This window comes from Pipra filicauda, unplaced genomic scaffold (assembly GCF_003945595.2).
Source record: "Pipra filicauda isolate LSUMZ 115617 unplaced genomic scaffold, ASM394559v2 scaffold109_size3271384_pilon, whole genome shotgun sequence".
In the NCBI taxonomy this organism is placed as follows: Eukaryota; Metazoa; Chordata; class Aves; order Passeriformes; family Pipridae; genus Pipra; species Pipra filicauda.
This window is the reverse complement of record NW_024103540.1, coordinates 2,875,599-2,890,153: the sequence shown is the minus strand read 5'-3', so window position 1 is coordinate 2,890,153 and position 14,555 is coordinate 2,875,599. Positions and strand designations below refer to the sequence as shown.

Genomic DNA, 14,555 nt, shown 5'->3' with positions numbered 1-14,555 from the left:
GTGTTAAACAGGAACTGAAAACTAATGGATTCTCACTGTCCTTCGCTCAGTTAAAATTATCTGTCCAGTGATCCCAGTTGTCTTTTCCTCCTGTGTTACACTGCCTTTATGTTTCCAGGTTTACCTGATAGCACTATGTTTACATCATGCGTTGATGGTGGTGATACATTTTTCTTTCTCCTGGTACTTGTTCTCCTTGGTCTGAGGTGTTCTCTAGGCCACGTCCTCTCTGTTTGCTTTCCTTTCTTCCTTTTTTTTTTTTTTTTTACTATATTTTGAGCTACATACTTTCAGAGTCATAGGACAGGCTATCTTAAGAGATTCTGCAAGATTTTCTTCTGTTATTTGTTCTCCTCAGGCTTTGACTGCATCATGAGAGTAGTCTTTCCTGCATCAGTGTAACAATAGACTACATGCAGCTTCTTCTGAAGGTGTTGGAGCTAACTTGGTCTGATTTTGCACTGCAGAAAGTATTTAGGGTACTTGCACAACTGGTTTTCAGGCCAAGCACAGCAGTAGCAATGCCCAGCAAAGGGCTGGCAACAAATAGATTTAATAACTTAAAAGTCTGCTGTTCCTTCTGACTCCAGCATTTTCTGTCTTCTCTTGAACAGTTGGGATCAGTAGAAGCAAACAGTACTAAGAAGCAGTTTAGCTGACAAGTTTTCTACCTTCTTGTATTTCAGAGATTTTTCGAAAACCTGAATCCAATGGGAAGCAGTGTGGAGACAGAATTTACAGATTATCTGTTCAACAAGTCACTAGAGATAGAGCCAAGAAATGTCAAGCCTCCTCCAAGATTTGTTAGTATTCAAGTTTTGTAAATTTTTTTTCAAAAAGTGCTTACATTTGTCTCTCATAGATAACAGAAGTCATTTTAGATCTCTGACTTCATAGATACAAAGCTACATTTAGGTGATCTCATGGCCTTTTGATTTTGTTTGATACTATCTTTTTTTTATCGTTTCAGCCCAAAAAGTACAGCTATCCTCTCAAGTCTCCAGGTGTTCGTCCTTCTAATCCAAGGCCAGGTACCATGAGACATCCTACACCTCTGCAACAGGAGCCAAGGAAAATTAGTTACAGCCGCATCCCAGAGAGTGAGACTGAAGCTACAGCATCTGCACCAAACTCTCCCCGAACACCTCTGACCCCTCCCCCTGCTTCTGCCACTTCCAGCACCACAGACGCCTGCAGTGTGTTTGACTCCGATCCTTCCAGTCCCTTTCATACAAGTAGGTGCTAATAGACAGTCCACCAACAATGTACCTGTTAGATTTTGTGATGTTAGACAGGTGAAATCGTGCTTAGTCTTCTAAAGTGACTATAGAAGTGGTTGCTTTTGTCTCCTTGCAGCAGCAAAAACTTTCAGTGTTTTTTATTCCTTTTTTCTTTAGTAAGTTTTTATTATAAAGAGAGAAACTGAACAGAATTAGGTATGTTAGATAGAGACTATGACAAGGCTTTGGAGGAACTGTCAAAACAGAAGGCAGAGATGTATCTCTAGTGCCTATATGTGTCCCAAACAAACTTGCAGGATTTGCTTCCAAATATATGTGGGTTGAATATGTTTGGTGAGTATCTGATGGTGAACAATGGGAGTGAAAAGTGAATGTTTTGTGGGTGCCTTATTTTGCTCTCTGCCATTACAAATTGGTTTCATTGTACATCGATGGTTTTCCTGCAGAACTTGAAAATAAGTATTTCCTTGCTTTAAATCCATCAGGACCTATCCACAGCTGTTTTTCTTCTGTCTTCACCGACATACAAGGAACCTCATATTTTATGGTGTGCTCTCAGTAATTAATAATGGATATAGCCTCCTTTCATGTATGAGGGCTTTCAAAGGTCAGTCCTGTGTTCAGCTGATTGCCACAAGGAGGTGAAATGACTTGCTAAAAGCAGAGGTTGCTTAGCAGAGCAATGGCATTGTTGAGTTCCAAGCCAGGTCTCTGGAATACCTCTTCAGAAGATGTTTCTTCATTGTGGGGTTGACTGCAGGTTCAGGATGTTGTTTTAGTGCTGTTGTGGTATAAGAATGAGTTTGTGGTGTGGTTTTGGTCTCGAGGATTACTTAAGAATGTTCAGGAACTGATGGCCACAGCCATCAGATGTTTGCAGCTCACAAAAGCAGTTTATCTGGAAGCTGCAAGTTAGAGGCTTGTTTCGTTGTCTTTATTTAACACCTTTTTGATTCATGATGCTTTTTATGAGCAAGTGCTTTATTATTTATGACACCTTTATTGGCAGCAATAAAGAAAATATATTAAGTCAAACAAAAGTTCATCATTATCGACATTTTTTTTAATGTCCACTAGGATCTGCTTCTGTGTCATCCATAAACTTTACCAAAAATTCAGATGATGCTCCTGTCCCTCCTCCAGTTCCTCCACGAAGAAGACCAGAATCTGCCCCAGCTGAATCCTCCCCATCAAAAGTAAGTATGGAGAAAAAAGGTTATTTGTCTTCTGGGAGCAGAGGGCAGGGTGTGATAGAAGGTAATTCTTAAAGGTAGATGCACATTTATTTTTGAGGAACTGTATGTGAAAGAATAAGCAGCCATGTATTTCAAGCCTTCACAGCTCTGCCTCATTATGTCTTGATCTCAAACAGATGAAAACAGATGGGACCTAACTTTAGGGTTAGAAATGTCTCATCTACTGGTGTGCTATGCTCAGGCCCTGTAACTTGAGGCTTCAGGCAGGTGTTTCTATCTGCGATAATTGTTCCAGAGTATCATTGTAGGATGGATGAATGGGGGTGAAGAACTGAGGAAAACAGTAATAATGGAAAGTGATGTACGCAATTCAGTCCTCTGAAAAGTTTCTTCAGAATATTTGACCCTGATGCTGTGGTGCTCAAGTGCCTTGCTTTCTCTTCCTATTTACCTATCCTGTCTGCCTGCCTCCTTAAGCCATTGCTACGTATTCCATTTGCATTTGTCTGGCTGTTGGCATCTGATCCAGCCTTTTTTGCAGACAGCGTCAAATTTCTCCTGATTTCACTGTGAGCTAGTTTGTGACTTCAGATTTGAAAATCCCTCTCAAAATTATTTCAGAACACATATTTCTTTGAAGAGGGCTTGTATATGGCTCTTCAGCAAGTTTTCAGACTACAGGTGACTGTGCAGTCAGTCAGCAGAATTTAATGCATCATGTTCCTACCAAAGTGTAATTGAAAACATACCTGATAGGTTGTTGGGGACCAGTTACCCTGTCTCTGTGGTCTGCAGCTTGGGAACTGTTTACTTCCATAATTCTGACTACTTAATTCCATCTTCTGAGCATAGTTTATTCTTTCCCTCTTCAGCATTATCAGCCTCTCCCCTTTCCTCGTTTTCTTGAAGAAATATCTGGTGTGTTTACCCACCCCAACTGCTTGTTGTTGGGGAGGTGGTGGAAGATACCCGCACCTCCCCAGCAAGCAGACCTGGAATTAGCATGGAAATTGTTGCTTTGACCATTCTTTGCCTTGCTTTTGTCCCTCTCTGTGCATCTTCATTCCTTCCATCCTTGGCTGTTAACTCATGTATTGATGCACCCTTGCTAAGAGCAATCCACAGTGTGGGAGCTCTGCTTCTGTGTCACAGCAGGGTCCTGTTCTTTGCTGCCACTCTAGAATTTTATTGAATGAAATGTTTGTGTATCTCAGATTACTTCTGCAAACCTGGACAACCCACCAGCAATCCCTCCTAGGCAACCAACCTCTAAAGTGTATTCACCAAGGTACTCAGTGCCTGATCGGACCTGCATCTCTGACTCTTGTGTTACCACTGTAAACCCTCCTGAGTTACCACCACGAGAACCTGTGCGAACTCCAGATGTTTTCTCTAGCTCACCACTACACCTCCAACCTCCACCACTGGGGAGAAAAAGCGAACTTGGTAACACCTTTTTCCCAAACAGTCCATCTCCGTTTACTTCCCCTCCCCCTCAGACACCTTCTCCACATGTAGCACGGAGGCATCTTCCATCACCACCTTTGATACCACAGGATGTGGACCTCCCTTCTGTTGCTGGACCACCTGTTCCTCCACGACAAAGCACTTCTCAACATATCCCAAAGCTTCCTCCAAAAACTTACAAAAGGGAGCACACACACCCATCAATGCATCGGGATGGACCACCATTGCTGGAGAATGCCCACTCCTCCTGAACTATCCCTCGCGCTGGGAGTTGCGTTTTCCTGGTGCTATGTCTATTGCTGGCAATGGATGCACTGAACCTGGTGGTGTCAAGGAGTTGGGATGTGTATGCCAAACACTAAAAACTCTCCAATACATTGGAAATGTAGTGTACAGAAATGGAATTACAAAAACAGACTTTCTAGTGGAAAACCTGGTTAACTTGCTGTTCTTGTTTAAGTATGCAGGACATTGTTCTAAAGTAATTGGACAACTGATTGATTGTACCAGAAAACAGGCTTGAGAGACTTCTTTGGCCAATGAGCAGAGACTGTGTTTGTGTAATGATCAATAATGTCCAGTACAGGAAGGAAAACAGTCTTGTATCCATCAGTACCATACAGTGGCACAGTTTTTGGAATGAAAACATTATGCACTTTTTTTAAATCTCAAACAGGGAACTTTATATCCTTCTTAATTTTCCTTTGCTTTACTTACTCCCTGCTTTAAAATACCTTCCTAAAGTTGTGAGAAGGACTGTGAGGAAGATCTGTGGTACCTAACCGAGCTAGAATTAAGGCAAAGCACTGTATTGCGGTTCTGTTTACAAGTTGTTACAATGAGTAGTAGGGGGTACCTAGGCTTCACCAAAGAGGTACTTTATTATTATTTTCTGAAATACTGTGGTGCCAGTTCAAAAATAAATTTTTGCCAGGAAGCATAATGTCTAATTATTGCTTTCTTTAGATAGAGCAGATTAAAGTCTTACATCATTAAGGTGGCAGCAAACTTTTTTTTAAAAGCAGCACTATCATCTGAAGCAAATATACTACTACATTTAGAAGACTGTTAATCTCTGCTAGGTTATGTCATGTTCTTTTTAAGGTTTACTGATAATCCATTTCATGGCTAGTAGCTATTCTTTTTCAGTCATGCCATGAAAACAGTCACTTGTCAACTTCCATAGCTGTTGTCATGTTTTACTAACAATAGATTAATCAGCATACATAGAATTGCCTTGCAGTTGCATAAATCGTGTGTATATAGTGAATGTTGCATAAATATACTTGCAGATTGTTTTTAATTTAATTGAAATAAAGATATGTTTGGCTGACATATGTTAAATTATTACATGGACAAATGTTCAACTTAGTTTTTCAGTTAAGCACTGAAGGGGATAAAAGCCCATGTTGTGGTACATATTTTTCCTAGTTCAATGTATGTATTTTAGTAACAAATCCAAAGAGAGGTTGGTTTTGGCATGTTACAAAATAATAATTAAGTAATGTTTGAGAAACTGGGTTACTCCCAAACAGAATTATTATACCTTATAAAATGTCTCACACCTCCTGTATGACCCATATTAGAAAAAATCAAACTTAGATTAATCTTTGCAGTAGCTTTCTGTGTCCAAAATACACATGACAGAATGTGTATGTTATAAGTATTCTGGCATGGATTATCCATAAACCTGTATGCTGCTCTTCAACTCCAGACAGTACTGGGACAGTAATGGATGGCAGTTATTGAAGAAAAGAAGCTCCGTAATCCCCTCTACAGTAAGTATGTGAGGCATAAAGTATCTCTTCTTCAGTTAATATGGCTCATGGGACAAAGTAAAATTCTCTCACATTTCCTCTTTGCAAGAGAAACACATTTCATTGTCCTGGAAAGCTGTGTCAGTTAAAGATGGTATTAACTGAATGATGATGGAAATCACCTTTTTTAATGCTTTCAGCAATGCCATTGATCAGGGCCCTTTGATCCTTTAGTGTGGTGATAACATTTCAGAAAGCATTCTGATTTCAGCAAGAATGACAGTTTTCACCATAGTCAAATCTCGAAACTGTCAATTTCCTTGGTGTCTTTCCTAATTTTGTTTTGAAACTCTTTTTCTGGCAAAAGAAGAAAAAATGAAGATCTCAAAACCTTGGCTTCAGAGGAGAACATTATATGGTAGCTTTGTAAAAACTCTCCAGCCACAGGAGGTATAGTTTAGGTTATCAGTTCTTTGGATATAAACACCACGATAAACATACTGTTGGCAATGTTATCTAAACTATTAGCTTATCAGTAGATTACCAGGAAAACTCCTTAAATTTAGACTTTTTGATCTATATTTCTTCTTTGGCACATTCTTGTCTGCTCTTGTGCAGCCAAGGCAGACCAGGCTGAAGGAATGACCCATTGGTTAGGTTGCTCAGTTAGACCTCACATGGGTCCTGCTAATCAGATTTCTTAAATGTCAGTAGGTCTCTGTTTTCCTATGTGAAATGGGGAATGCCATTTCATATTTGTGGTTGAGGATAAAAGGAGTTTTACTGGTGAGATACCCGGACAACAGGTGATAATGGCAAGAGCCTAATGTAAACATTTGTTGGATCTCAGCAGAATGAGTCAGTCCTACAGTGCACAAACCATGGTGTTTGACTCGGCTGCAAACAGGAGAAACAGGGTGGGAATCAAACCTGTTGCATTTAGAACAGGAGTTTTGAGTACAACTGCTAAGCCACTGGTTTATGTAATAACAGCTTTGTGTTAATAATCTTTAGTCTGGAATGACTTCTTATTTGGACCATAGTTGCATTAGTGACAACACTTTTCACATAGAAAATTAAATCCTTTTAATGATGCTATCTTGTCTCCTTGGTAAAATGACCCTGGATGATCTGGTGTGGCCTGGGATGATCTCGTATGGCCTGGACAATGAAACATGCTTGTGTGGAGGCTAGGAGCGTTGCTGTATTACTCTAGAGGGCTGCTGTATGGCTAAAACACAGCCTAAACAATTGCAAACTGTGTAGGCAGGGTTATAATGGTCAGCAGAACTTTATAGGTGTGGAACTTTAAAATTTGTGCTGTTTCACCTCCAGGTTTCTATGCTGTATATAGTTCAGTGCAACAGTGGAGCATAACCTGGGTTTGTTCATTGTCTTTCAGAGTGTCATGGTGGTGTCTTAGCTCAGAAAAGCCCTATGGGAATTTGGAAGTTCTAGGATTCCAGGTGCAAAGGTCTTTCACCTGGACTGGGGTAACCACTGGTTTCAGTACAGTGGGAGATGGAAGGGGTTGAGAGCAGCCCTGGGGAGAAGGACTTGGGCGTGTTGGTTGTCGAGGCACTCAACATGACCCAGCAATGAGCAGTCACAGCCCAGAAAGCCAAAGGTATCCTGGGCTGTATCCAAAGCAGTGTGGGCAGCAGGTTGAGGAAATGATTTTACCCTTCTACTCTGCTCTGGTGAGACCCCACCTGGAGCACTGCATCCATGTCTGGGGGCCTCAGCACAGGAAGGATATCACCCTGTTGTAGCAGGTCCAGAGGAGGGACACTGAAGTTGATCATAGGGCTGGAACACCTCTCCTATGAGGAAAGGCTGAGAGAGCTGAGGTTGTTCAGTCTGGAGAAGGCTCTGGGGAGACCTTATTGTGATCTTTCAGTATTTAAAGGGGGCTTATAAGAAAGATGGGGACAAACTTTTTAATAGGGCCCCTTGCAGTAGGACAGAGAGTAATGATTTTAAACTAAAAGAGGGTAGATTCAGACAAAATATAAGAAACAAGTTTTTTACAATGAGTGTGGCGAACCACTGGCACAGATTGCCCAGAGAGGTAATGGATGCCCCATCCCTGGCAACATTCAAAGTCAGACTGGACAGGGCTCTGAGCAGCCAGCTCTAGCTGAAGACGTCCCTGCTCATTGCAGGGGGTTTGGACTAGATGGCCTTTAAAGGTCCCTTCCAACCCAACCTGTTGTGATTCTGTGGTGATTTTGCAAGTGCCATGCATTTGCTTCTGTTCAGTGTGCTCTAGTGGAAAGTCAACTGTTGTGCCGCCTGGTTGACCCCAAGGTACATGCTGTTGTCATGGCATTCAGCAGCCATTGAATTTGTCTATAACTGTCTGCTAATGGAGAACATTATCCTGCTTCAGGGTTGATACCATGGAAGCATTTGAGTGCTCTGTCTTCAAGAAGCCATTTCCAGTGGGGACTAACCTGTTTCTCTAATATGCCTCTCTTAAATCAGGGAGGGAGAGGTCTGTCTCAGTAAGAGCATGCTAATACACTGGATTTAGATCCTTCAAGTTTTAGATTGACATTGTGGGATATTTAATGATTTTTCTTTTGTGTGTATTTTAAATTAGATTTCCTGTTTAGTTGGCCTGAATCAAGCTTGTTAATATCACTGGAGGTACCACTGCTGAAGGTAGTAGATTATTGTGCTTCATGGAAAAAATTGTTAAATTGTCATTTCTAAACCTGGGTGATACATATGTGAAGCCTTTCTTCAGGAGAGAAACCTGTGGCCCAACAGAGGTGTGAAAAGAAAAGTGCTTTTAACTTACTTTGAAAATTCCATTCCTTGTTTTCCATTAAAAAAAACAAACCACACTTAAATGCATTTTTCTATCAGCTCTGAGCAAATTTACCTTTTGCATTCAGTGGAAAATAGTGTGTTATAAGGGAAACAAAGTAAAGAGTAAGTTTTTTTGGGTTTGGGGGTTTTTTTTGGGTTGGGTTTTTTTTTTTTTACTTTCTAGCCAGCAAATGTGAAATCCTTTACTGGGTGGCTGAAAAGTTGTAAGGGAAAAATAAAATAAAAACCCATTTGCCAGATGCATGACAATTGAGCTGCCAAATGTGCAGAACATCCATAATATTTTTAAAGAGAAGAGTAAACAAAGGTCACATGTTACTGGAATTGCTTTGGACAAAATTGTTGAATCTAATTTGAAATGAACCTTCTTTTGTTTCTGAGAAGAACAAATCTTAGGTTTCAATAAGTTTGTTCCATTTGCCTTTATCTGATGCCATGGTTACTTACCAAAATGAGTAAATGTTAAAAGTTTTGTCATCCGATTTTTAAAAAAAAAGAAAAAAAAAGGAAAAAAAAAAGCCCAAATGAACAAAAGAAAAAAGAGAGAAAAAGAAGTGGTAATCTGTAGCTGGTGTATCTGATGATCCGTGTATGTAACCATCTGTAGGTGATCTTTGTATGCTGTGTCTGCAGTGATATTCAGATTGCATTTGAGTGAAAATTTAGTAGTGACTGTTACCTTTTGACATTAAAAGATATGTTCTAAAACTAATTTAAAAAAAAAAAAAGAAAAGCCTTACGTATCCCAGAAGTGTACACTTAGATTATGTAAGATACACTGACAGTCCTTGTAGTCTGAGACTGGCTTCCTTAGGCTTAAATACTGGGTGCTTTATATTAAGGACAGTTGTGAGTCTGCTACAGGGGTAGGTTTTGCTCGGGATAGTAAAATACTAAAAAAATGCAGCATTTGTAAGCAGAGGAACCATATGAAGTAGAAGACAAGTAAGGAATGTCTACATACAGTAGGAGACATAAAATAGCATCTTCTAACTGTGTTGTTCTCTACCCCAGGTTGTTTATTGTAGGTGTTACTCCAGCTCAGCGGCTTTCTGTTACAACTTTACTGTGTCAAAGGATTTGCACCCTGTGGGTAAATACTGTCTCGAATTTTACTGTATGAATTTTTTAGGGAGGTGATTTCCTCTAAGAGCCTGCATCTCGTCTCATTGTTCAATCAGATCACAGCAAATAAAGGGACATCATGTTTAATATCTTGTATCTGGCCACATGTGAAACATCTGCTTTCAAGGAACAGAGTGAATAAGTGAAAATCATCCACAAGTAGAACTAATCAACTAATCCATCTAATCCACTCCACAAAACCAAACAGTGGCCAAAGGCAGCACAATGCGTGCCCTAGCTTCTCCTCCGTTTAGACCTCAGCCCTGACAACTTCATGTGGAATTTGGAAAAAACATCCAGATTCCTTGGAATCTGTTGTGGTTGTAGCCCTTACTAAGGAATATTTTTACTTGTACATGTACATGACTTGTACTGAGGTGAAACCACTCTTAAGAACCTGTAGAGGAAGTCAGAATACATTACAACTCTGGAGAAGAAAAGTGGGAGAAAGTGCCTAAATTATATAAACTTAGAAGCAGCCTCAGTTACGCTGGCTTAGAGGAATGAAGTGGTGAGAGGATACATTTGACCAGCACTGAAAGTCAGAATAATCTGAGGAGAGTCTAGGGTGGCTAACTTAAGCAGGGAGTGTAGCCATGGAGAGGTGATCTGGAAGAGTCGTGGTCAGGATGACAGAATGTCTTGTCGGGGACTGTCTAAGGCACTGGCAGTTCCCCAGCAGCCTGCTGATATGAGAGGAGCAAAGAACCCATCAGATTTTCACAGGGGTAAAACTGCTTTTGACTGTAGAGTCAAACCTCTGCTGGCACACTCGGATCTCTGAGACCACTATCCTCAAAGAGGACAAAACGCTGCAGAGCGCTACAGAGCAGCAGGAGGAATGCTGCAGATGCTGTGGCATGGGGAGGTGTAAGGATTGTGGGCTGAGTTGTCCCTGTTTGTGATGTCATTGTTTTGGCCCTGCTGAGAATGTGACAAAAGTAAGATAGTATTAATAGTCAGAACTGGAATTAATTAAATTAAATTAATCTGTCACAAACATCTGTGACAGATGTTTGTGATATACAGGAAGATACTAAGATCTTTTACAGAGTTGGATAGGTGAAGTTAGAGTGGTGTGTATGGCACTGGAGGAGACTTACAGGATTTTTTTGTGAAAGTTCATGTGTCTGCAACAGAAGCAGCAGAAGGGAGTAAGTAAAGGAGATGGAGGAAGGAGATGAAGAAATGTCACAGTCAGCTACACCAACAACAGGATCTTGACCAGAAGCCTAGAGAGTGACTCAGCTGAGTTCTGGATAAGAGTCTTAGAACCACGTGTAGAAAACAGTCTTCTTGCATGACTGTGTGTGTCAGGGTACAGGATTTTTTAACTAACGTTGCCTCAGAAAGGGACCTGAGAAACAAGTGTTTCTTTTAGAGGATGCAGCCTTCTGGCTTATTCAGGGCAAGAGACAACAGTGTTAATTAAAAGCAAAATTTATTTGGCACAGGAAGAAAAATAATCCAGAACACACATGTACACTAAAGGTGAATTTGGAATAGATCCTGCAAGAGGTTGTGTGTTTGTGTGTGGTTGTGAGCATCATTCATTCATATTATTTACATTTGCAGATTCTGAGCAGGTACAAGGACATCGCAAATGATAAGTATAGGACTGGAAGTAAGAACTCATACAGAATCTGAAAGAAAAAACCATCAATTTTGACTGTGCCTTAAATCACTAAAACAGAAGGTAAAATCCACATGCATTTTACAAGCAAGGGTCTGCCACTTCCGAAGGATTTCCTCACCCAGGAGATGTTAGCAGGTAGGTTTTTTCCTTTGTCCTGTTTCTGTCCTGGCATCTGCCTGGCAAGTGTGAAAACCAGGTTTGTTCTATGAAGGACAGAAGTGTCATTACATATATGAGACCAAAGACACCAAACATCAGAGCCCTTGACAGCATCAGTGCAGTACAGTGGACACTTGTCCATAATTGTACAACTCTGGTTCCATGGACAAACAAATAGTTCTGTCTATGGCTGATTCTTTTGCAGAACAAACAGGCTTTGCTGATGCTTCAGTTACAAGTATCTGGCTCTTTATGTATTTCTGTCCTGGCCCTACACAGTCTGACTGAAAGCTGCCAAGTCCTAGGAATTGTCTTTGTGATTCAGTGGCTGGTCAGCATGGAGCAATCCTGACTGGAAAGGGCTAGAGAATTTGTAATTTAATGAGGATGTGAGGGAGAGGGAAAGAATGGAAGGGTGGGGTTTTTTGCCATTAAAAGCCTTAAATTAAAAAAAAAAATCTTCCCAGAGTAGTTTCCTAAAGCTAGGGGAGGAAAGTATCATACTTCTTTCCTCTTTGTAAGGAGGAGAATTGACTTTTAGTTTCATTGAAATTTATGGGACAGGCACCAGCTAAAACATTTTAATCTCTGGGGTTTTCCTTGGTCACATTCTTGAAATGTTGGGAAAACGCTAATTGCAATAAAGGATGGATTTCATCTGTCTTAGGTGCCCTTTTCACACACACCTCTTTGCTTCCACCAGAAGAGGAAAAGCAGGTGGTAAATGCAGGTCAGTCAACACTGTGGGAGAGCTCTAGGCCCTGCATCTGTGGTGGGTATTAGCCACTGCATCCAAGCCTGCTCTGAGGCTTTCCTGTGCTGTTGCCACTGCCAGGAGAGCCATGCAGCATGATGAGTGCTCTTCTCTTGGCACCAAATTCAGTCACCCTTGTGCTGATGCTGAGAGTCCCAAGCCCCTAATCTCACAGCCTTGCATATTTCCCCCAAGACATTGCTGTTGGCCCCACAGAGACAGTTCACAACCTCTTAAGGTGAAGCTGTCCTTTAAGACAAACCAGTGTCCCAAGCTTTTCAAAACAAGGTGATAAAACCACATTTCCTCTTGAAAGTGCCCTCAGAATGCCCCAGCTTCAGGTAGCACCACAGTTCACCAGTAGTACTCCACTGGTAACACCACTGCACCAGTGGTGCCCTTGCTGCTGGGGTGTGACATGGGTGTTGCTTCAGAGGGTTGTGTTTCCATACAAAAGCTACAGTCTTCTGCACAGATCAAAGTTGCGGAGGGTTTCTCATGTCCAAATGCGAGGAGGGTGGCACGTGTGTGGCCTTGTTCTGTCCTTGCAGAAGAAGGAGATACTATGACTTTGAACATGGTGCACCATTGACTTTTCTGCCCTAGAGCCTTAATTTTTACCTTGAAGAACCATTCCAAAGCTGCACGTGATTGGGCTTGTAAGGTGGTGTCAGGCCAAAGAATTATTATCAAAGTGTATTTCAGACGTGTTACAGACCAGGAGCCAGGACACTGGTTGACTGTCAGTGTCTGCATTGATCCGCAGTGGGGATAAGGTCTTTGTCTCTTGTGGCAATCCCTGGGCTCAGCTTGCATCACCTGCCTGGAGACATGGGCAATTCTGACAGCAGGAGCAGAGATTCATACAGCAGGAGGCAATTCAATAAACAGGGTGCCACATAAAAGGTGAAGGAGGATTTTGGGGAATGACTGAAGTCCAAAAGAAAGGATGTTGCTGTTTAAGCAGTACAATACTCAGGTGCTTCAGCTGATGCTCCTTAGACCTTCTCAAACCACCCAGGTAATGCGAGCTGGCCTCCTGGAAGACATCTTCGATGGCGCATTTTTTGGGAAAGTAGAGGAAAGAAGGGAATTTTAGACTTCTGGCCAGGATGCCAGGGCTGCAAAGGTAACCCTTCTTTTGTGGGTGAGCCCAAATAAGACCTGGCATGAGTTTGGAAGAGCAAAGATGTATGGCAAATCAAGCGGTTTTGGGGGATGAGGGGGAGGAGAAGATAGTGGGATTCAGCCAAAGCTTTCCAAAACTGAGGGAAGTTAAGTCAGGCAGGGATGAAAGCTAGCAAGTTCCTGTGCTTTTTGGACATGCTGTTTGAGCTCCACTGCAACCCAAAGCCTGGCCCTGCCCTGTGCTAGAAAGAGCAGGATGCGTTTGTAAGGCAGTTGTGACAGTCTCCTCTCCCCCACCCCTCCACCCTCTGTGTTAGTCAGGGGAACCTTGGGGCCTTGCTGTCTGTCTCCACCCTTGGGGACCTGGGGAAGCACTGTTGTGCTTAGGCTGTGGCCTGCCTTTCTTGGGGCTGCTTATTTCTTTTTGAAGAGCTTGCGGAAGGAGCTCCGGAAACCCCCTTTGGGCTCGTGCCGCGGGTTGTGGTCGCTGAAGGATGTTTGCTCATTGTCATCCTTCTGGCAGAACCTGGTGTTGTCTTCTGCATGGAGCTCCTAAAAGGGAAAAGACAATTTAACCAGCATTTGCAACCTCACATTCTTGTTCCCTTCTCTCTTTCTCTGTCTCTCTGTGCTAGGAGGGACCTGGTGAGTGAGGAGGTGCTGGCAAGGCTGGGAAACAACAGGTCACTTGGGCCTCAGGAACACTGGTACCTCTGCAGAGAGCTTGTTGCTGGCTCTGAGGCTGAGGCAGTGACAGAGGAGTAGAAGGATAAGCTTTGTTAGAGGGAACTGGAGCCTTTCTTGCTAAGCTTTTTGTTTAGGGAGAGCTTACTATCTCCTTTTGCCAGTGAGGGAGCAAGCCAGCCTGGGCAGTTGGAAAAACTTCCCACCCTCTCCTTTCTCCCCTAGGGCAGGGAGGCTTCAGGCTTCTTGAGCTGTGATATGTTGTAAAAGACTCTTCTGCTGGCTCTGCTGCTGCATGGTTTTATATCTGTGGGGCAGAAGGCTTCATTAGCACACAAAGCTTCTGGTAAATGTGCCTCTAAAAGATCTTTCCCTCTTTCAGGAGAGTGCCAAGCTCCTCTCAGCAAGACTGGACAAGACCCTTTTCTCCAATTCTGCCCACCACTGCCATGGTGACCTCCTTTGCTATGTGAGGGAGAACGTATCCTGCAGTTCTGGACAAGCTCCACATCTGCACCCTGCTGTGGGCCACAGCTCTGTGCAGGTGAGTGCCAAAGAGCTCACAGGCTC

General features: G+C 42.2%; 2 protein-coding genes and 1 long non-coding RNA gene across 4 annotated transcripts in view; 2 read left to right on the top strand and 1 right to left on the bottom strand.

Annotated features, from left to right (window-relative positions):
- SOS1 (SOS Ras/Rac guanine nucleotide exchange factor 1) overlaps window positions 1-5,239 on the top strand; it is a 48,977-nt gene extending 43,738 nt beyond the window's left edge. For both annotated transcript variants that reach the window (XM_027709810.2, XM_027709815.2), the window contains 4 exons: window positions 687-803; window positions 971-1,235; window positions 2,319-2,437; window positions 3,652-5,239. In XM_027709810.2, the coding sequence (XP_027565611.1) occupies window positions 687-803; window positions 971-1,235; window positions 2,319-2,437; window positions 3,652-4,155 (1,005 nt within the window). In that variant the 3' untranslated portion in view covers window positions 4,156-5,239. The remainder of the gene's footprint in view (window positions 1-686; window positions 804-970; window positions 1,236-2,318; window positions 2,438-3,651) is intronic.
- A 2,593-nt stretch (window positions 5,240-7,832) lies between these two features.
- LOC113982010 overlaps window positions 7,833-14,555 on the top strand; it is an 8,966-nt gene continuing 2,243 nt past the window's right edge. Inside the window, exons 1-4 of the long non-coding RNA XR_005563588.1 lie at window positions 7,833-8,328; window positions 9,514-9,592; window positions 11,200-11,395; window positions 14,368-14,529. This is a non-coding gene — a long non-coding RNA (uncharacterized LOC113982010). The remainder of the gene's footprint in view (window positions 8,329-9,513; window positions 9,593-11,199; window positions 11,396-14,367; window positions 14,530-14,555) is intronic.
- Window positions 13,568-14,555, bottom strand: part of ARHGEF33 (Rho guanine nucleotide exchange factor 33) — a 23,935-nt gene continuing 22,947 nt past the window's right edge. Inside the window, 1 exon segment of the mRNA XM_039381473.1 lies at window positions 13,568-13,854. Within this exon segment, the coding sequence (XP_039237407.1) occupies window positions 13,716-13,854 (139 nt within the window). The 3' untranslated portion in view covers window positions 13,568-13,715.